We start from the raw sequence: 19,132 nt of genomic DNA on the forward strand, positions 1-19,132 counted from the left end.
AGATCTTTATTCTGTCTTCATAGACTTCAAGATGGCCTTTAATAGGGTATGGCATGCAACCTTACGTGCAACCATGAGGAAATACAACATCAGTGCCAATCTTGTTGAAATCATTGAAAACCTTTATAACAAGGCCATGAGTGCAGTCCTCATAAAAGGCAGCCTGGGGGACTGGTTTCAAACAAATGTTAGAGTTTGACAAGGATGCTTACTCTCACCCACCTTCTTTAATATGTTTCTAGAAAGGATTATAACTGATGCCTGTCAGTAGTGGAGGCAGGCCAATCACCAACTTTTGCTTTGCAGATGAAATTGATGGCTTAGCAGGATAAGTGCAAGAACTAGCCAGCATGATGGAATGCCTCAATAAAACATCTACAACTTACGGCATGGATATCAGTGCTGAGAAGGCTAAACTGATGATCAGCAACACCAATGGCATCAGCATTGAGATCAATGTATGTAGACGAAGACTTGAAACACTAAAAAGTTTCAAATACCTGGGATAGTTTGTCACAGGTGAGGATTTCAAACCAGAGATAGTTTCTAGGATTGCACAGGCAACAACAGTGCTGGCAAGGTTGAAACCAATATGGAATGACAACAACATCACTCCTAGTTCCAAAATTAGGCTGTTGCACTCCCTTGTCATATCCACATATCTGTATGCTTGAGAAACATGGACCCTCACAGCACATCTAGAAAGAAGAATACAGGCTATGGAAATGAGTTGATACAGACAGATAGAGAGAGCTGGTTGCAAAGTTATCAGTGGTGCCCCAATGACCCCAAGGGTTCAGGGACAAAATGAAATGAATGCACCTGCTTTTGAGAGACTAATGGAGATGCAATGGGGAAGAAGTACCTTATCAATGTCAATGATGCCTTGTTGTTTGTTTTAATGTTTGAGTATATGGCTGAAAACCTACAAATGATATTCCAAAAAGAAAAGTTTAAAATTAAAACCAGGAAAAATATATTTTCATGTGCATGAAAATAGAATTTCTCAGTCATATTGTTGGTGTAGAAAAAAATATCCATGGATCCTGCTAAAATAACAGTGGTCCATAGTATCACAGTTTATGGACAACTTTTCTGAGGTTGTTATGTAAGTAAGCATTCCATTCCCTGAAGCATATTCTACTTGAAGTCCTAGTATTTGCATGTCCAAGATAAGAATATTGGTTCTAGTTAGATTCTGTTGACAGTACAGTGGAATTTGAGCAATGTTATCACAATTGGGAGACAGTGTAGAACATGTAATCGTGTATGCTAGTTGTACACATATGGCTTCATTAAAAACTAAGAACACTACTTTTATGGTAGAAAGTTTACTAGTTGAGTGGACCATGCATTGCTGAAATGGTTAATGAATTTTTAAAATCTGAAAGGGATAATGGCATGCTGGACAACAGCATTGCAAGGGTATAATTTAGTGATTACATAGGCCCAGAATGTAAAATGCCACCCTGGACTCTGTTGGAGTTGAAACCATTTCTGCATAGTGATGATGAAATTCCATAGTGAATTGTGGCTACAATTAATGCTTTGGGAGTTCCAGGAAGAATAGATCTAATATGGATGTCCTTTCCATGCTGCAAAGATGCAACCAACACCTATTGATGGACATAGCAATGTAATCTTTAACACTTTTACGATAAGTTGTATGTGCAGGGTAGTGTATTTTACTGTTGTTGTCATCTATGAAGTTGTGATTCTTAGCTTTTGTTACAGCCAGTGGTCCCTTGAGCTTTCAGGCCCTAGTTTCTCCAGTTCTTGCATAATACAAAGACTGGAGGGTACCGAGGTATTACATGTACTTGTGCTAATGTTGAATGGAAGTTATTCTAGCCAGATTCAAGTTAATACATTCATAACTGTTTTTAGCACTGTACAGTGTGTGTCACCCAGAGAAAAAGCCAGCCTAAAGAGATTAAACTTCAGCAAAGAACTATTAATTTTTTTCAACTGAGAATAACCCTAGTTGTTGCTGGTCCACTTCCTGAGGTAGCATGAGGTTATTTGTATATTCGTTTGGGTAGAGGCTTATTCTTTGGTTCAAACATCAACAAAATTAGTGGCTAATATATTTTAGAAGCACTGGATAACTTGGTTCAGAGCATCTCAAGAGGTCCCACAAATCAAGGAACTATAACAACTGACTGTTTTATAATTTCTTTTCATGCATGTTGTGCTACTGTATTAAGAATAAAAAACAAAAACAATATATCTTGGCACAATGAAAGATAAAATCTTTATTAAATAATTTTCAGCTGAATAGTTTTGATAACAAAATTACTATCATGAGCCCTGATGAGGGTCACTGTATTACCAAAACTAGTCAGAAGAGGAAGTAGTCAAGTCAGATGAGGATGAAACCTCTCTTTTATCTTTCATTCCACTCTAACTTTAAAGATGATGACGAAAGTGTTGAGTGTACTTATGTGGCTGTTTAAGATGAGCCAGATGAGGAAGTGCTAGATCTAGAACTGAGACACAGCTCCAATGGACCTCAGAACCACTGACAAAGACCACCAAATAAATATGGCTGGGATTAAGTATGATCATCAAGACTTTGTGAGTCACTTGGTAGTGTTACATGCTTTCTGGGCTATCATTTGGTATCATGAGGTATAGTGTATGCAATACCATTTTATGATTATCTCTTGACCATAAAGAGCTTGGAAAGTCACTGAATATAAGATCACTGACTGAGAGGGAGTGCTGATCCTTACATTTCAAGCTATCAAATGATGTTCCCCATACACTGTATGGCTTATGAAAGGCTTAGCTAAAGAGTCATAGTTTAGCTGAATTCTGAAGGTGATTATTTATTTCTTGATGCCTGAGTGAAAAAACATGTTGAGTTTGATGAACCCTAGATGGCAGAAAGTTACTGTGAAAGGTTACTCCAGTTTTGGCTAGTTCTTCCTTGTGGCTTAGCAACAAACACTTCTTTATTTATACACTGTTGAGCATTTCATCTATATCGACATTTGAGGTTATCTTGAAATGACACTAACTCTGTTAGTGTAGACCATAATTAGCATAGTTAAAGGGAGTTTGTGTGGCAGACTTCTTTTAGATTCTGGATTACTTCCATCTTCCATCTTCTGGAATCAGAAAAATTCCCTTGAGCAATTTCTGATTTGAGTCAGAAACACAGTTATATACCCAATTTTTAGTATTTTTCCATCTGTTCAAAAAGTTTAGCAGATCTACTTTCAAAAGTAGTTCTTTTAACTCAATTGGTACAAGTGGGATCTTTCAGCAACAAGTAGACTATTTCATCAGACTGTAACCAAAACCACTTTGTTATTACTTATTACAGAACTTATTTCTGTCCCTTATCTAATATCTCAATATATACTACATCTCTCTGGTACCGGAGTCCATAGCTGTGAAATTTCTCGTCTCTAGGTCAAGACATGGAATGTGACCCGGGCTAACTCCTGTGATGGGCTTCAAAACTGAATTCTTCCTTATTTGGTATTGTGGTTCCTTAGTGTCCACGTTTTTTTTATAAAATTTTCGATCTGATTTTTTTCTCCATACTATATGTTATATTTGTTTAAAAAATTACTTCTCGAAAACCTTTAAACATGTATATACTTAGTATTTGTATTCCACAAATACTTCACTATAAACTTGGCTTGTTTTATAGGCCTACAAGTAACAGTTTTGGTTGCTCATCCTGAAACAAGGGACCTTTATGTTAATTTTGATCCACTGATCCTTCAAACGATACATGAAGCACAGCAGCTTTTAAAGATGGACTTAGATATACCAGACACAGTGATGTTGTTATGTCTTGCTGAGAAAAAACTGAAATCAGCTTATTGTCAAGCTAAGGTTAGTAATTAAATTATAATAATTTGAAATTTCCTTGAATACAAATGTTAAAAACTGTGTGTATTAACATAGATGAAAATGTTTTGATTATTTTAGAAAGTTACAGCAAACATGAATATTTTCTTATAAAGGTTAAAATAAGATATTTTTAATCAAAGAGTATTTTCTGAACTTTTTAATTTCTTTATAGATATATCAGATGCTAATGTCCATTACCAATCAGAGTTATATAATATCAAAATTACTGTAGAAAACTATTCAGGTTTTATTTAATTATTACATTGAATTAGTTCCACATACGTGATTGCCAAAATATTAAATAAAAAAGATAATGGATAAAATGAGATATTTGTTTTCAAGAAATTAATATTTTTGCTAAATTGGTTGATCAGCTGTGATTACTATTATTAATACAATAAATATCTATTAACTAAAAATCCAATTAGGAGTTGTTGTATAACTTTAACTGTTGATATGCACAGTTTATATTTAGTTGCAAAAGCAATCATTAATTTGCTCATTTAAATTTATTATTATTAACTTTTCTTCAGAGCAAGCTACCTATTTAAATTAAAACTAAAAATTAGCCATGTAAAGAGTAGAGCTAATTAAATATATTTATATAAGTGTGTGACTCGTTTATCCTTTTTCTCTAATAATGTCTTGAAATTGTGAGAGTCTGCTTTGCAGACCTTTGAATTAATTATATTGCCAGAATGAAATAGATTATCCATTATACATATTTCAATTGTAATTCATGATTGATGCCTTTCAATTGGTACATTTGATTAATTGTTTCAAATTTTTCCTTGTTGAAACTTCAAAAACATATAACTGCTATGTTTAAATAAGAATGTTCAGTTAATGCCTCATTTGTTTGTTCATTATTAACCATATACAACATGAGGTTTATGTGTAACCAAAGCAAAACTTATACCTTATCATTCAAGAATGCCATGTTCAAAGGTACAGTATTTATGTCTTAGAGGCATTTTACATTCTTCTGCATATGTCCAATGTTTTACATTGCAAATAAAGGGGTCATTTATTAAGTTCATAATAAAACCTTATATATTCATTTGAATATGAGTAAACCTATTCATATTACTGACTTCATGTTCAGTTTTACATACTTATCAAACCTAAAGCTACAGTTTACTATTTACTAGTGAGTTTTTAAGGTTATTAGTATAGAAAACGTGTGATTACCCCTTTTTTATAAATCTTGAACAATTAATGAATGTGTTTGATTAACAGAGGACTTTTGGAGAATAATTATAAATTATCTTCTCTGATCTTCTAGAGTTACCCACTATAAATTATTGCAGTATTCCCTAATGCTGCATTGTTGTTTGGTCTTTGTAAAACAATACTATGTATCTTATTTTTCTATAAGTATATGTATTTCACAGCCAGTATTTTTTAACCTTTATAAGTTATAATTAAGAACATTTTAATTCTAATTGAGGTAATGTGATAAATTCTGATTATTTATCTTTCCATTTAAGTACAGTTTGTTTCTTCATTTTCTTCTCAACACAATTGATGCCACTATTATGATCAACTAATATTATGTATTTATTTCATATAAAGTATTTTAGTTTATTCATATTTCAGCATGTGTTTTATGTATTTCATTTTTTTTTACCTATAAGCGATTGATATATATATATCTTTCCACATGTTAGATCAATAAACCTCTTGTTTTTGCAGAAATCAAGTGAGTTTGTGTTAAATTTATTCCTGAATTACCACAAATTACCTTGATAGAACAAGTTTTGGTGCTTTATCCAGGATCTAATAATTGTGGAAGTCATAGCTAATTTGTGTTTTCAATTCCTCTAGTGATATTTTCTCTCCTTGTGAAATATTTTCAAAGAGATGCCTCTGCATTCTGGAAAAGACTTACTAAAGAGGAGGAAAACCAAACAGAGCTGAGGGTGAGGACAGAGTAAGTAATCAACTTGGAGAAGCCCTTTGTTGAATTATGGGTGCTTTCCCACACTGCAACAGGTATTCCAAAGCTTTTAGATCTATCCACCCATCAAGATATTTGAATCATGACCCTGGGTCCATCAGATACTGCCTGGTTATATTGTTTGGCCCTGAACTAAACAACTTAGCTCAAAAGATGCAGGTGGAAAGCCATCGAAAAGACAAGGTCAACCATATCTTTGTTTAGAGAAATTTGGGAGTCTGTATAACTGGCCAAGGATGTTGCTGACTCTCTCGTGACAACTGCCTACATTAGAGACTTTAAGTCAGCAAACTCTCTGTCCGCAGGTGTAACCATAATTATGAAAAGCAAATGATTTGTTGGCACAGCCCACATTTGAGTTTTTTTTTTTATAAGCTAGGATCCGTCTCTGTAAGAGGAACATCACTGATGCTTTATGCCAGTCTGACCTCGTATTTAAATGGCCTTGTATAGAAGTAATGTTGCTATGTGATTCCAATTTTCTAGTGTGAAAGAATGGAGGTTCAACTTTTATCAAAATGTAAGAATTCCAGCTGAGAGGAGTCAATATCTGTGCAGAGATTGGCTACAAAATCACTTGTATGAAATGATGCATATTCTGATAGTTTGCCCTTGCTACAACTGACAAGAATTAGCAAAGTGAAATATATTATGCCTCCATCTTGCAAGGGTTTAGCCAAAGAATATAAAGTTTTTATCCCTAAAGAGTTTCTACTGTTAGTTGCATAGAATTCCTGAACTCAGGAATAAACAATGCAGTATTTGCTGCTTAGTTATAATGTTCCTGCACTATATGTTGTGGAATATCTGGAGTCTAATCAACTCTGTAGCTGGAAAGCTATTGTGTCAATAATTTGATCCAACAGAAAATCAAAACATCTATTGGGTATAATTTAAGGCTCACAAATGTGGTACCCATGAAAACTTGATTGTGTATGTAAATAGCCTATGATGTTTACACAGTAAAGTGTATCCCAGCATGATGGCAGTACATCAAAGGGCTGTCTTGGTCATTTAAGTTTGTGGAGGGACTCCATAGCAAATTCATACAACACCATTTGGCCATTAGAGATATTATGTCTCTAACCATAGCTGTCAAAAGGGTAAGAAAGTGTAACTTTGACCAAGATACCAAAGCAAAAACCTTCAACAGTAGCTCTACTATAACCAGGGTATGTGAGTTTGTTGACTCACCATTACAGAAAATCACAAGAGATGGTGTAACATCCACAGACACAGTATGGTAGCTCGGATTGGCCTGAATGGCTGTCAGCTAAATAGCAGAGGTATCATAAACCTACCAAGCCAGCTGTGCTAAAGATATAGATGGAAAGATATCTTGATCCATGAAACAACAGAGAAGATAGGCTATATTTGCAGTCAGGTTTGCTAATTTAAAACTAGTAAGCCCTGGTTCTAGTTTAGCAAAAATAACCCAATCCTAGCTCTTTTAGAAGCTGCCTGTGAACTATGGAGAAAGACTGGAGCTATCTTATTAGCAGATGAGATAGCAGGCACCAAATGGCAAAGACAGTGGACATGGGGCAGTAGAGAGCATCTCCATTCCAGGAGGTATACTGTTAAAATAACTGTGTATCACAGAAGAGCCTGGAGGTATATAGAGCTGAGGGGTGTACTTCTGACACATCTTGGTTATCTGCCTACTATTCACAATAGTGTTTGGGTCTATGAAGGTACTTGCAATTCTGTGCCTACAAATCGAGGGGAATTTTAGTTAGGTGATGACTATAAAGGTGTGAAGGAGAGGTTCTGGCCACAATTGCAGTTCTACATGAGTGAAGCAAGGCAAATTACTTTGCTGATATTCAAAGGTGCAAACTACTTAGAATCACTGGATTCTAGAATAGGCTGTGTATTTCCTGGTTTTGAGTTTAGAAGGGCTGTCCTAGACTTCATTGAGCATTTGAGCGAGGAGCAGCTGTAGGACTGCAGCACCATTTGGATGAGAGAGATCTTCTCATCCTAACTGAGATAGTTTCTATTTCAATGTGTTATGAATTGAACTTCTAATCAGTCTAAGGAAAAGAAGCATGTAGGAGCAGCTGCATTTACTTCATCTCAAACAGCACATCCTACCCAGACACCTATGTTATGTCAGTTTCAGACCAGTCTAAGGTTAACCAACCACCTAAACATTCCTGCATTGTGATGCAAACACACTGGTATCTAATGGTCGGGTAGAGCTATCCTGGTCTTCCCATGGGTTACATACTACAATCTATGACACTGATGCCTCCACCAGGATGTCATCCTAGAAGAGATGAGCAAAGAGATGTAAAATGTTGAGTCATTTCATTTTGAGTGAATGCTTATACCTTGCTGAGCAGCAATGTAGACAAGGCTATCAGTTTTGACATACTGGTGCAAGAGACCCAACAGAAAGCAGTGAATACTACTGGAAAAGCTTCATAAAACTACAGTATCCCAAATAAAGCCTGGCCACTAACTTGAGGAAGTGCAGTGAACAACTTACAAGAAAAAGTTTGGTTGTCTGCTGAGGGATCTTGATATATGCCTCTCAGAGTACACTGGCAAGAGATATTGTTCCTGGTTCATATGAAAGAAGCCAGAACACTGGTACATCAATATACTAGGCACTCCGAGCAAAACTACCACTTGGACCAGTAGATATGAACTTCTGGGAAATGGAGATAAACTAGACATAAATGGTGAGGTCATGCTCCAACTATATTTGGAGACATCAATTGCTGAATTAAAAGTGGTTGCCAGCAGCCTTAGTTCTGGTATCAGCATCTTTGGAGAGAACATACTGCAGCTGGTGAACTTAGGTTTTGTGAGTGAGTTCTCAGATGTCAGCCAAATTGAGTCCAAGAACAGTGAACTGCATAAGTGTGTTTATAAATTGCAGTACCCCCATGTGCACAGATGGTGTTCCATGATTTACTACGAATAAAGTCTAGTGTGTCAGTGCTATAAAACCTGGTTATAGAACCCATATACAAAATAACTTGTTTCCATTCTTGAAAGAAAGCAGCAATAGCTAAGACAGTTATATGTCCAAGGTGAGATGATGATGCATGCAGTGATGGTCACCAGAATGATAAGTTGAAGTAACTGATGCTAGCAATAATTTTAGGGTTGCTTCCATCACACTGCATCCTGAAGCGAAGAAAAAAAGTTACCAGTTGCTACTTGAAGATTTTGCAGACAATCTAGACCCAAAACAATGGCAGTAACTCAAAGACTTCTTGGTTGAATATGGTGATGTATTTGCAGAACCAGATGGCCAATTAGATTGATCAACAGTTATACATAGATACATGTGATGCATGTCCAATTAAGCAACTGCAGCACAAGTTTCTCTGGAGCACTAGGGATGTAGCCAGTGCTGAAGTACACTGGATATTAAAAAACAGAATTATTCAGCCCTCTTAGTGAGCTTGGTTGTTTGTAGTTGTGATTGTCAGGAGAAAGCAAGTTATGCCCAATTTCTCCATTGAATTTAGATGGATGAACATAGTAACTTGCATTGATGCCTTTCCATTACCATGAACAGTTGAATGTCTGTAAACATTGAAAGGGACCTGCTAATTCAATGAATTAGACCTGGCATTTGGATTCTAGCAAGTTAAGCTGGATGATGAAAACAAACCTAACACCACTTTCAGTGTGAGAAATGGCTTTTATGAGTTTCCCATCATGGCATTCAGCCTGTGTAATACACCTGCTTCTTTTGACAACTTAATAGAACTTATACAAAAAAGACTGCAATGGGAGAAGTGACTGATGTATATCAACAAATCTTAGTGTTTGATCATATCTTCAAGTCAATGGCTGAAAACCTAAACATGGTAATCCAGTGAAAAAAAAAGCAGTATTGAAATTAAAATTCTCAATCATATTGTGGGTAGGGAAGAAATGTCTACAGATGCTACTAAAGTAGCATTGGTGTGAGATTGACCTCAATCTGTGACCAAACAAGAAGTTCGAAGCTCCTTGGTTTTGCATCATCATTACCAAAGACTTTTGTCCAACTTTTTGTAGAATGACTCATCATTATTGAGCAAACATTACAGTCTATAAAGTGTGATTTAATAGAAGTCTCAGTATTGTTATATCCACAAATAGTTTGTAAGGTTCAGCTAGACTCTGATACTAGTAATTATTGGAATTGGAGCAATGTTATTGCAGTTCTAGGAAAGAGTAGAACATGTAATTGAGTGAACTAGTGATATGCTCACAGCTCCTGAACATTGATAATGTACAACAAAGAGGGAGCTATTTGTAGTTTGACCTTTGTAAAAGACTTTTGACACTACTTGCATGATGGAAAGTTCATTGTTTGAGTAGACCATGCATAACTAAAATGGTTGATTAACTTTAAAAGTCTGAAAGGATAATAGCACAATGGGTAGCAGTGTTGCAGGAGTGTGACTTAGTCATACATTATTATTTAATTTCTGTCTTGATTTTATTTTACTGCACAATGATTAAAATTGTTTAAGGATCTTTCTTTTAATACATGCTATTTCACTGTTAACATATTCATTTAGTTGCTTATGCCAATATATTGGTTATTTCTGTATGTTTCACTATGTTTTATGTAATTTATTTTTCTGAAAGTTATTTGTATTGATGTGTGAATTTCCTTTTTTGAAAGGGTTTGGTTTCTATTAATGGTTTTACATGAATTGGAAAGTTTTATTACTGTTAAAGAAAGTTTGATTTAGGTTTTGGCACAGAGAATTTTGTAATTTTGACACAGATATGTTTTATTAAAATTAATTTTTAACAGAATCCATATTAAAGTTTTTACTATGTATTGATTTTATTTTTGAATAATGTTTAAATGGCTTGTGTTACAGCACTGTGTTGTTTTGTGTTGTTTACTGTTGTGTAAATCATATTGTGTTGTATGATAAAAGTTAGTTTTGTGTTGTTTACTGTTGTGTAAATCATATTTGCAAGTATGGTTATACTTCATTTTTAGAGTATTTTAATTATCATTGTGGAATGTTTTTTTGTGTGTGTGTGTGTGTTTATATGCTTGCATCTTTCTTAAAAGGTCTAGTTTTGTATCCATATATAGTTTTAGTGTTAAGCGGTATAATTTCATATTCATATTTAGTTTCTTTGTTAGATGATTGTATTTATGTAATGTATTTTTTTATTAAAGGATGTTTTTGGATATGGTTTTTCTTTTTCAAATCGTATTTTTGTCAACTGTGATTATATAATTGTTTTCTTTGTTCAAAGGTTGTGTGGTGTGTGTTTTCATGTTCAAGAGAGAACATTAATGTACTCCTCAACCTTAGCAGTTTATTGCTTTGGAGATAAATTAATTATCAGTTTGAGGACAAACCTGAAATAGGGATGAGAAGAAAGTGTAGTATATAAATATACCATGTCTTTCTAACTTCTTGTATTATAATGAACTTATCATTTATTCTGTATATGTGCCAATTTCACAGAACACATGGTCAAGAATGCTGTTAAGTTCATCTTATTTTAACTGCCTTTGTTAGGTTTTCATGATCTAAGAGATAAGTCCTGTTTTGTTCATGGGCAGTGTCAGACCTGCCTACTGCTACTATGAGTTTGCCATAGCTACTGTGTAAAATGCTCTCTGACTACGGTGATACAGTAATTTTGAAATAGCTATGCTGACTATGGGGTCGTACGGTGTACTATGTTTGTTCAAAGTCTTCTGTTTGCTTGAAATCCTCAGTGCACATCTGCCTTTAAGCTGTATTGTGCATGTGCATACTTTCTACGGAAGCAAGCCACTAGCCATGGCGAGTTGAGCTCAAGTTCTCAAAGGCTGCCTGCAAGCAATTTTTATAAGGCAAAAGAAGTGACCATGACACAAAGAAAGTGGCAAAGATAGCTAATCAGACTTTTAGAAAGGAATATACTGTGTTGTGACCCTGCCTCAAGCCAAGTAATCTTGGGGCAAACCACATTCTCTGTACTCTGTGCCATTTAGAAGGATGTTGTCTGTGCTACTGACAAATCCCTTTTTGTTACAAAAAATTTACAATTTGATAGGCAAATGCTACTGAGAGCAAACTTTATGGGTAGGCAGGTCTAACAGTGTTGCTATAATTTAGCATCTTGTGCAAGAATGTCAACAGCAATGTCTTTCAGTGGTATAGCATTGGTGATTCAAGGTTATGATCATCTCACCTAGGTTTAAATAAGAATGACCAGACATATGGATAGCACAAGTCATTCTGGCTACATGTAGTATTTCTTGTGAAGTAGAAATATTGGATTTAACTCTCTCTACACAGGCTTGGTCGAATTGACCGACCAAGTGACCACTTTGTACTCATTATAGTTTTGATACTACTAACTTTTAGTATAGCATGTGTATCTTCACAAAATTTGGCAGACCTTCAGTAAACATTACAAATATTTTACATACAAAAAGCAGATTTTTAGTGAAGTACTTTTAATAAACTAAAAAATATTTGCCTGTGAATATATCTAGTCTTTTTTTTTAACTAGTACAAATGCAAAGTGGTTTTCATGTTAAGATTAAAAGTACTTTTCTTCATCTTAAATCTCAAATTTCATTTGTGTAAAACCTCCTAAATACATTTCAAGCTTTTTTCAGTAAAACTTTATATTGGACCTGTTGTTCTCTCTACCTTAACTTTATAAAAGATTGGTCAATTTGACTGACCTCGTAACCACCAAAAAAAAAATCCAAATAATTCTAAATTACCCTTTTTTCTTTCTAGAACAACTTCAAATTTGTTTATCCTAAGTAGCTTTAAACTCTTAACAGTATACATCTATTAATATTTAAATCTTATTGTTTTATTGCCCTTTGAACCATGTCTAAATGCCATTCATGCTATTACTCAGCTAACACATGACATTTCTACAATGTTGCTGAACAGTTGTGCATTGGTAAAATTGACAATGTCATGCATTATATGTTGTGAAAATGTGACATTATTATTATTATTTATTTTACCTAATCTAACCTTAAGTAGCCTAAGTAAAGAATAAACACGAAAAACAAAAAATAAAGTACTTACCTGGGTAGTTTTTTTGCTGTAGGCTGTCATTGACACTTAGCCCTACTTTTTTTCTTACTGATGGTAATAGTGCACAAAATGATTTTTATTTAATTAAATAATGCACCAGTTAACATGCAAAAAGCAGACAATGTCCCATAACTATCACAATTCTTCTGGCTTTCTAACTATGTGACAAGAGCCATTACAAATTCATCCAAGCTAGTCGATATGTTTACCGTGGGAACAAAGCTTGTACTGAAAGAGAAATTGATGATTCTCTGTACAGAAAACAATATAATGTAATATGTTATTTGATATATGAAAATATTGGATTTCTATTGGTTATAAATACTATAGTATTAAGCGTAATAGATAACTATTGACAAATCCTGAAAGAGAGCATGTTACATGTGGTCTGATTTTCTATTGATGGCTCTGTAACCAAATGAGATAGAAGGCTATAAAAATTATGCTTTGTCTGAGCAATGATGATATTACAGTGAGTTATTTGCATTACATTTCATACTTATTGGAGGGATGATGAATAAATTAGAGAAGAGTGGATGCCTAGAGAAAAAATGTCACATTTCTCACATTAGGGGAAATTTAGGATTTTTTTTATATTGCCTTATAAAATTACGAATTTAAAACATATTATATTAAAATATGGATTATTAGCTACAATTTTATACTATACCAATTGGTATAACATAAACAAAAAGTAGTTTAATTAGATTTTGAATGTAAATGACTAAAAACCATGTGACATGCGAAGTAAAGGATACCCATGCAGAGAGGGTTAAACAGCCAGGTACACAATCTTGAAGAGTAAGTAATATGACAGAAAATCCAATAAAAGCAACAGTCCAATGCCCAAAACAAGTGTACACACACAATGTTTGTGTTTTAATAAGGATTGTATCCCATCTCATTATTTCATTCTAATGACTTATTTATTTGGAGATTCAGTATTATTCCATAATGATATCTTATTCAAATCCAAATTCACCGAAAAAATATAAAACATTTATTTGAGTATGTGATTACATTAGAATTGACAAAATGGGAATATTAAAGAGTTCAAAGTTTGGAATAGTGACGGGGAAGGTTGCTGTTGTGATATAAAAGCTTACTAGGTGTTTCATATCAGGAGCAAAACTTTTATTTTGCAAGTTGGAGGACATTCTGTAAAAGAGTCCTTTTCCGTATTAATTTTTCTCCTTTATACCTTATATTAATGCAAACATTCACTGAATAACAGCTCTATCAACAGTTACAGTCTTTTAAAACTTTCTTAGATATAGTTGCATAATTCAAACAGAACCAGTTTATAATATTACACTTTGCATAATATTTAGGTATCGATACAACTTATATAAAACAGTAATAACACTTACATAAGTAACATTTAAGGTAACTGGAGGGAAACAGAATAAATCAAATTCCTGATTTAATGATTGATACAGTATAAACTTTAGTTGAAATGTTATCCAGTTAAAATGCATTTGAAAAAAAATAGCAGGAATGAAACTGTTACTCTTTGAGTAGAAATAAAGTATTGTGTGAAATAAGTTTAATATATTATCTGTACCTCTTTGTTATGGTATATATTTTGACTATTGCAACAGACACAATTTATATGTATTAATTCCTCATTTCCTGCAACTTATACCAATATTGATTTTTGTGATCTGGACTTGCACAGTATGGCAATATCAAGAATGGTCCCCATGTTGTGAAAACTCCTATTTTGTTATGCAAGTAAGATAACCATAACCATTATAGAAAAAAATTAAAAGCATAACCATATTTGTCTTTAGAAGAAAATACATTACAATCTAATTCTGATAAGGCTTTTCTTTTTCTTTCGCTGTAGCTTAATTTACTGTATATTTAACTTTCCAATTGCTCTTGCCAACTAGTAGATAACAAGAACTTCCTTGTTTTTCTAAAGAAAATATCCAAAAACATTTCTGCACTGGTCATTTGCAGCAATAAATTGCTGGCTGAGTGCTTTTCTTTCTAAGTAATCAAGTTATTCTTAATGAATGTAGCAAATGGCTACATTGTTTAGGTGACCTTATTTTATATAATTATGAAGCTAGGTCTTCAGCCTTCTAATGGTATTGAAGCTCCTTTCAGGTTCAGCAGAAAAGGCAGGGATAATTAACAATAACCTCACAAGGTTCTCAACCTGAACAAAAAGGCCACAGACTTCAGGCAGCATTTCTCTCAAGATTTTTGCAGCTTCAATGCTGGAACTGTAGGAGTATTTTGAGATGAACATGGCTAACTATACATGTAATGACTTCCTAGTTAATTTTGTGTATTGTTCCACAACACTGTCAGTTTTTCCAGTGAGGAGAATTTTCTCCAATTTGTCAGGAGACTACTGGCCTCTTTAATTGAAAAGTTCTCTGAACTGCACATCTACAGTGTCTAGCAGCTTTTACAGGGTTTCCAAAAAGTCTGAAACCAAAGGCACTTCAACACATTTTACAGAATGTGTTCCACATGTTGTCCTTGTAATTCAAAACAAGTTTGGATTAACTTGACCTTCTCATGCTTTGACAATGACTTAATCAGTTATGTATCTGAAATTAAGAAAAGACACAAATCACCTATGGTTTGGACACCCTGTAGTACTCATCTCTGTAATACTTCAAAGGATTTGTAGGTGCATGTGCAACAGCATCACCAGTAAAGCGTTTCGGTAGTTTTCTTGTGTGGAATTTGAATTGCCTAGATATTTAAGGAGTGTTTTAGTACTGTTGCTTTATTGTATACTTTGCTAAAGCTTTCCTCTGTTCTTTTTTTTCTTGAAGAGAGGTTTTGACATACTCCACTGCTGCAAGCATTTCAGCAATGGTGTGGGTTTTTTTTTTTTTGCAAAGAGATGTTCGGGCACTCCAATTCCTTCATCACTTCAATGGCTAAAACTAGTCCTAGAATCATTTTCCCCTTTTAAAATCTTTCCAGAAGCCCATTTGCTTTAGTTGCTGAATCGGATGCACTAGATGAAGCCATCACTTCCAAACTAAGCAACATTGGTTCATACTGGTTGAGCACTGACTAAATGGCTGGGATATGAACAGTCCACCTTGTAGTCTCAGCAATTTCAAAGTAGTGGAGGATCCACTTTCAAACTTTAGTATTACCCCGAACATTTCCTTGAATTTCCCCAATTGTCCAAATAAGCATTCCCAACTCATGAACCTAATGCAGAGAATCCCAAATCACAGGAGAGGTCGTACAAGCTGCCTGAGTAATGAGATTTACACAAAGAAGACCACAACATACATAAAAAGCCAGTGGCTGTTCTTTTCAAAGAAAAGCTTGTGCACCAGAGTATTGTCCAGACATAGTTGCAGTACCATTGTTTGTTTGACAACAAAGACCAAAAAGGGGGTAGATTGAGGTGCAGTAAGACATCAGTGGTAACCTTGGATATTCTTTCTCCTTCAGTAGGTAAAGTTAAGTAACAGATATAAATAATTGATAAAAATAAGACAAGTTAGAACTCATTGTATACATAAAATCAAACTCTTGGATCAATAATATTAAGAGAAATCCCATTCTCTCTCTTTCCCTCACTCTTTCTTTTTTTTTCTTATGTCTCAAATTATTTGTCACTATGTATATATTTGAAATGATAAATAATCAGTGATACTTAAGATATTTAAATAAATGTAATAGTGTTTTCTTACAAATAACAATTTTACCCATGAGAATTTTATTAAATATATTTCAAATATGTAGTTACTGTGTATTAATTAGAAAAAAAATTTACATTTGACTTTCATGAAACTATTTATGTATGAAAATGAAAGAGAAACAAATTACTTCATGTTTCATTTAAGCTGTTTATATCATATGTTGGTGTGGTTCAAACTATTGTTTACTTGTGACATATCTCCCACTGAATAAATTGAAAAAATATTTACATAAATTTTCATGAATATGTTTTATTTCATCTAGGCATTATTGGACAATTTTGTGTCATTAAAGAAGAAAATTCCCCAAGTATTTCTTCCTCTTATGAGTCCTCTACTGAAAAAGGTATATTTTATATCACTTTTTACATATGTACTTTTATGGGGTTTTTTCCTAACAAACAGAATTAGTCAAGGTAATCAAGTAAAATAGCCTGATTTGAAATGAAGTTTTCTAAAACATTAAGGCTATTCTCCACTAAAATATTTCATCACCTTAAAAATCCATCATGAATAAATATATTACATGATTGGTTATGGCCATATGCCCATATCATGTGGGAGTTAAGCAGGGGAAATTTTATTATCAATTTAAAAATTTATCTTAAATAATAGATTAACTGACATTTAGCTTGTTAGCAACTATCTTTTCTAGAATTCCTTGTGATACTGTTTGTATAAAAAGATGCATTTTTTTAAGCACCTAAGATTTTAACAGTAATTACTAGTCAAAGTAAGCTACTTACTTATTTCGAAGATAAAAATCAACCCAGTATTGAGTATACCAAGTTAAATATACTTTTCTTTCATGTCTTTATGCATAAGAATATAAAAATTATAATGCATTTTTTTTTCATCATTTGGGTACCCTCAGCGCTAACAGTCATTTTGGCCATAAACCTAGGTTTAGTTTTTATAAACATTAGCTAACTGATCACTTTATGAGAACCCTCACCCAAAGTGTACATTCCTTGCCTTCTGTCTGGCAAAGTGATTAGTGATTCTATTAAAATCCAAAGTACAGGCTAACTGGTTTTCAATTGCAAGGGCTCCCAGATCTGTCAGTCGTTTTTGGGCAATGGTGGTGCGCAGATAATATTTTATCAGCTTCAGCTTGCTAAAAGATCTCCCCCCCTTTAGCAACTGTGACTGGAATTGTGAAGAAAATGCAAAGGGCTACAGAGACATTTGTGAAAAATGGATGAAGCTTGAATTTGTGCAGTTTGTTTAAAAGATCTAAAGAATTTAATGCAGTATCACCAGTTAGCTTTGTGGATGGCCTTTTGATGTTTAATTTCTTGCACTAAGTCTTCTAACACATTAGATCTATACTTTGCAAAAAATTTCGTAGTCTTTTGAATGTAGATCATTTTCTGATATATCTAGATATTGCTGCAAAAAAGAAAAAGTCTGATTAATAGCCATGACTGCTCTATATCTTGTAGTGAGTACAGCAATAAGAGAATCTATGGTCTTATAAAATGCGTTTCATCTGAAGTTTATGAAGAAGCTCTTTCTTATGCTTTTTAAAATGTACTTTATCAGGTGGAAGTTTGGTTAAGGGCTTGAAACTTGTAGTGTGTCTAAATGTAGACAGGTGTGATTCAGTTCTATGTGTGTCTTCTTTTCTTCTACACTTTAATCATACAGCACTGCTTTTAGCTTTTTTACTGCAGAAATCCCAACTTCTTCATTATTTTCTCTCAATTATATGAGATCTTTCATGTGGCTAACACCCTTTGCTTTGAATATATGTTAAAAACTAATTTCTTCCAAATACAAATGTACAGAGATAAATTGGTGTTTGTCAGTTGTATGAGTGGTAGTGCCACTTTCAATTCACATATCTACATGCTTTATTTTTGAAAAGTAGTATATGCCAAGGCATAAAAAAACTTATATCTAATTATAAAAGATGCTTTGATTTGAAGCATCCCTAAAGCTTCTTAAGTGTTGCAAGAGTAATTAGCTTTGTCAATACTAATTGGTAATAGATCTTATTTCTTCTCCATTAGAGAAGCTTCTAGTTTGAAAAAGTTTTTGTTGGATGTGCTTCCAGTTTTTCCGATGCTTTTTTAATAATGTATTTACAGAGGAACTTCACTAGTGTGTATTTATTAGCAGCTACATTCAGGAACATTCCGTGGAGACACAGGACAACCACCAATTACCTGATATTGCTTACACCCAACTGTGAACCCTACATAGTGATGTTTTTCTGCACTCTTCACTGAGTCACTGCTTATGTATCTGTCAATGACTTCAGTTACAGTTTCTGACATGTGAAATACTTTTAAGAGCTGTTGTAGGTGTATTGTAAGAAGATGCAGATCTTATGGTACTGTTGCGTATCTGCTTGTTTGTTTGTTTCTGGTAGAAATTCTTTCCGAGGATCTTAAGCGATACAAGCTCTTTCTAGATTAAAACAGTTTATTAGTTCTCGATACAAACTTTTAGTATGCAGTAGTTTCACAATGAGTACGTTTCTTGTCACTTTAAACTTAACAACTTTAATACACGCTATAAATCACAGCGATTCACAATCTCGATAACTTCGCTCTCGACGAGTGCAAAAC

General features: G+C 33.9%; 1 protein-coding gene across 1 annotated transcript in view; it reads left to right on the forward strand.

The window, feature by feature from the left end:
* The window catches only part of LOC106457450 (dynein heavy chain 8, axonemal-like), a 459,787-nt gene that overhangs the window by 79,416 nt on the left and 361,239 nt on the right, over nt 1–19,132 (forward strand). Inside the window, exons 14-15 of the mRNA XM_022383398.1 lie at nt 3,665–3,852; nt 16,822–16,902. Of these exons, the coding sequence (XP_022239106.1) occupies nt 3,665–3,852; nt 16,822–16,902 (269 nt within the window). The remainder of the gene's footprint in view (nt 1–3,664; nt 3,853–16,821; nt 16,903–19,132) is intronic.

This window comes from Limulus polyphemus, unplaced genomic scaffold (assembly GCF_000517525.1).
Source record: "Limulus polyphemus unplaced genomic scaffold, Limulus_polyphemus-2.1.2 Scaffold333, whole genome shotgun sequence".
Taxonomy (NCBI): Eukaryota; Metazoa; Arthropoda; class Merostomata; order Xiphosura; family Limulidae; genus Limulus; species Limulus polyphemus.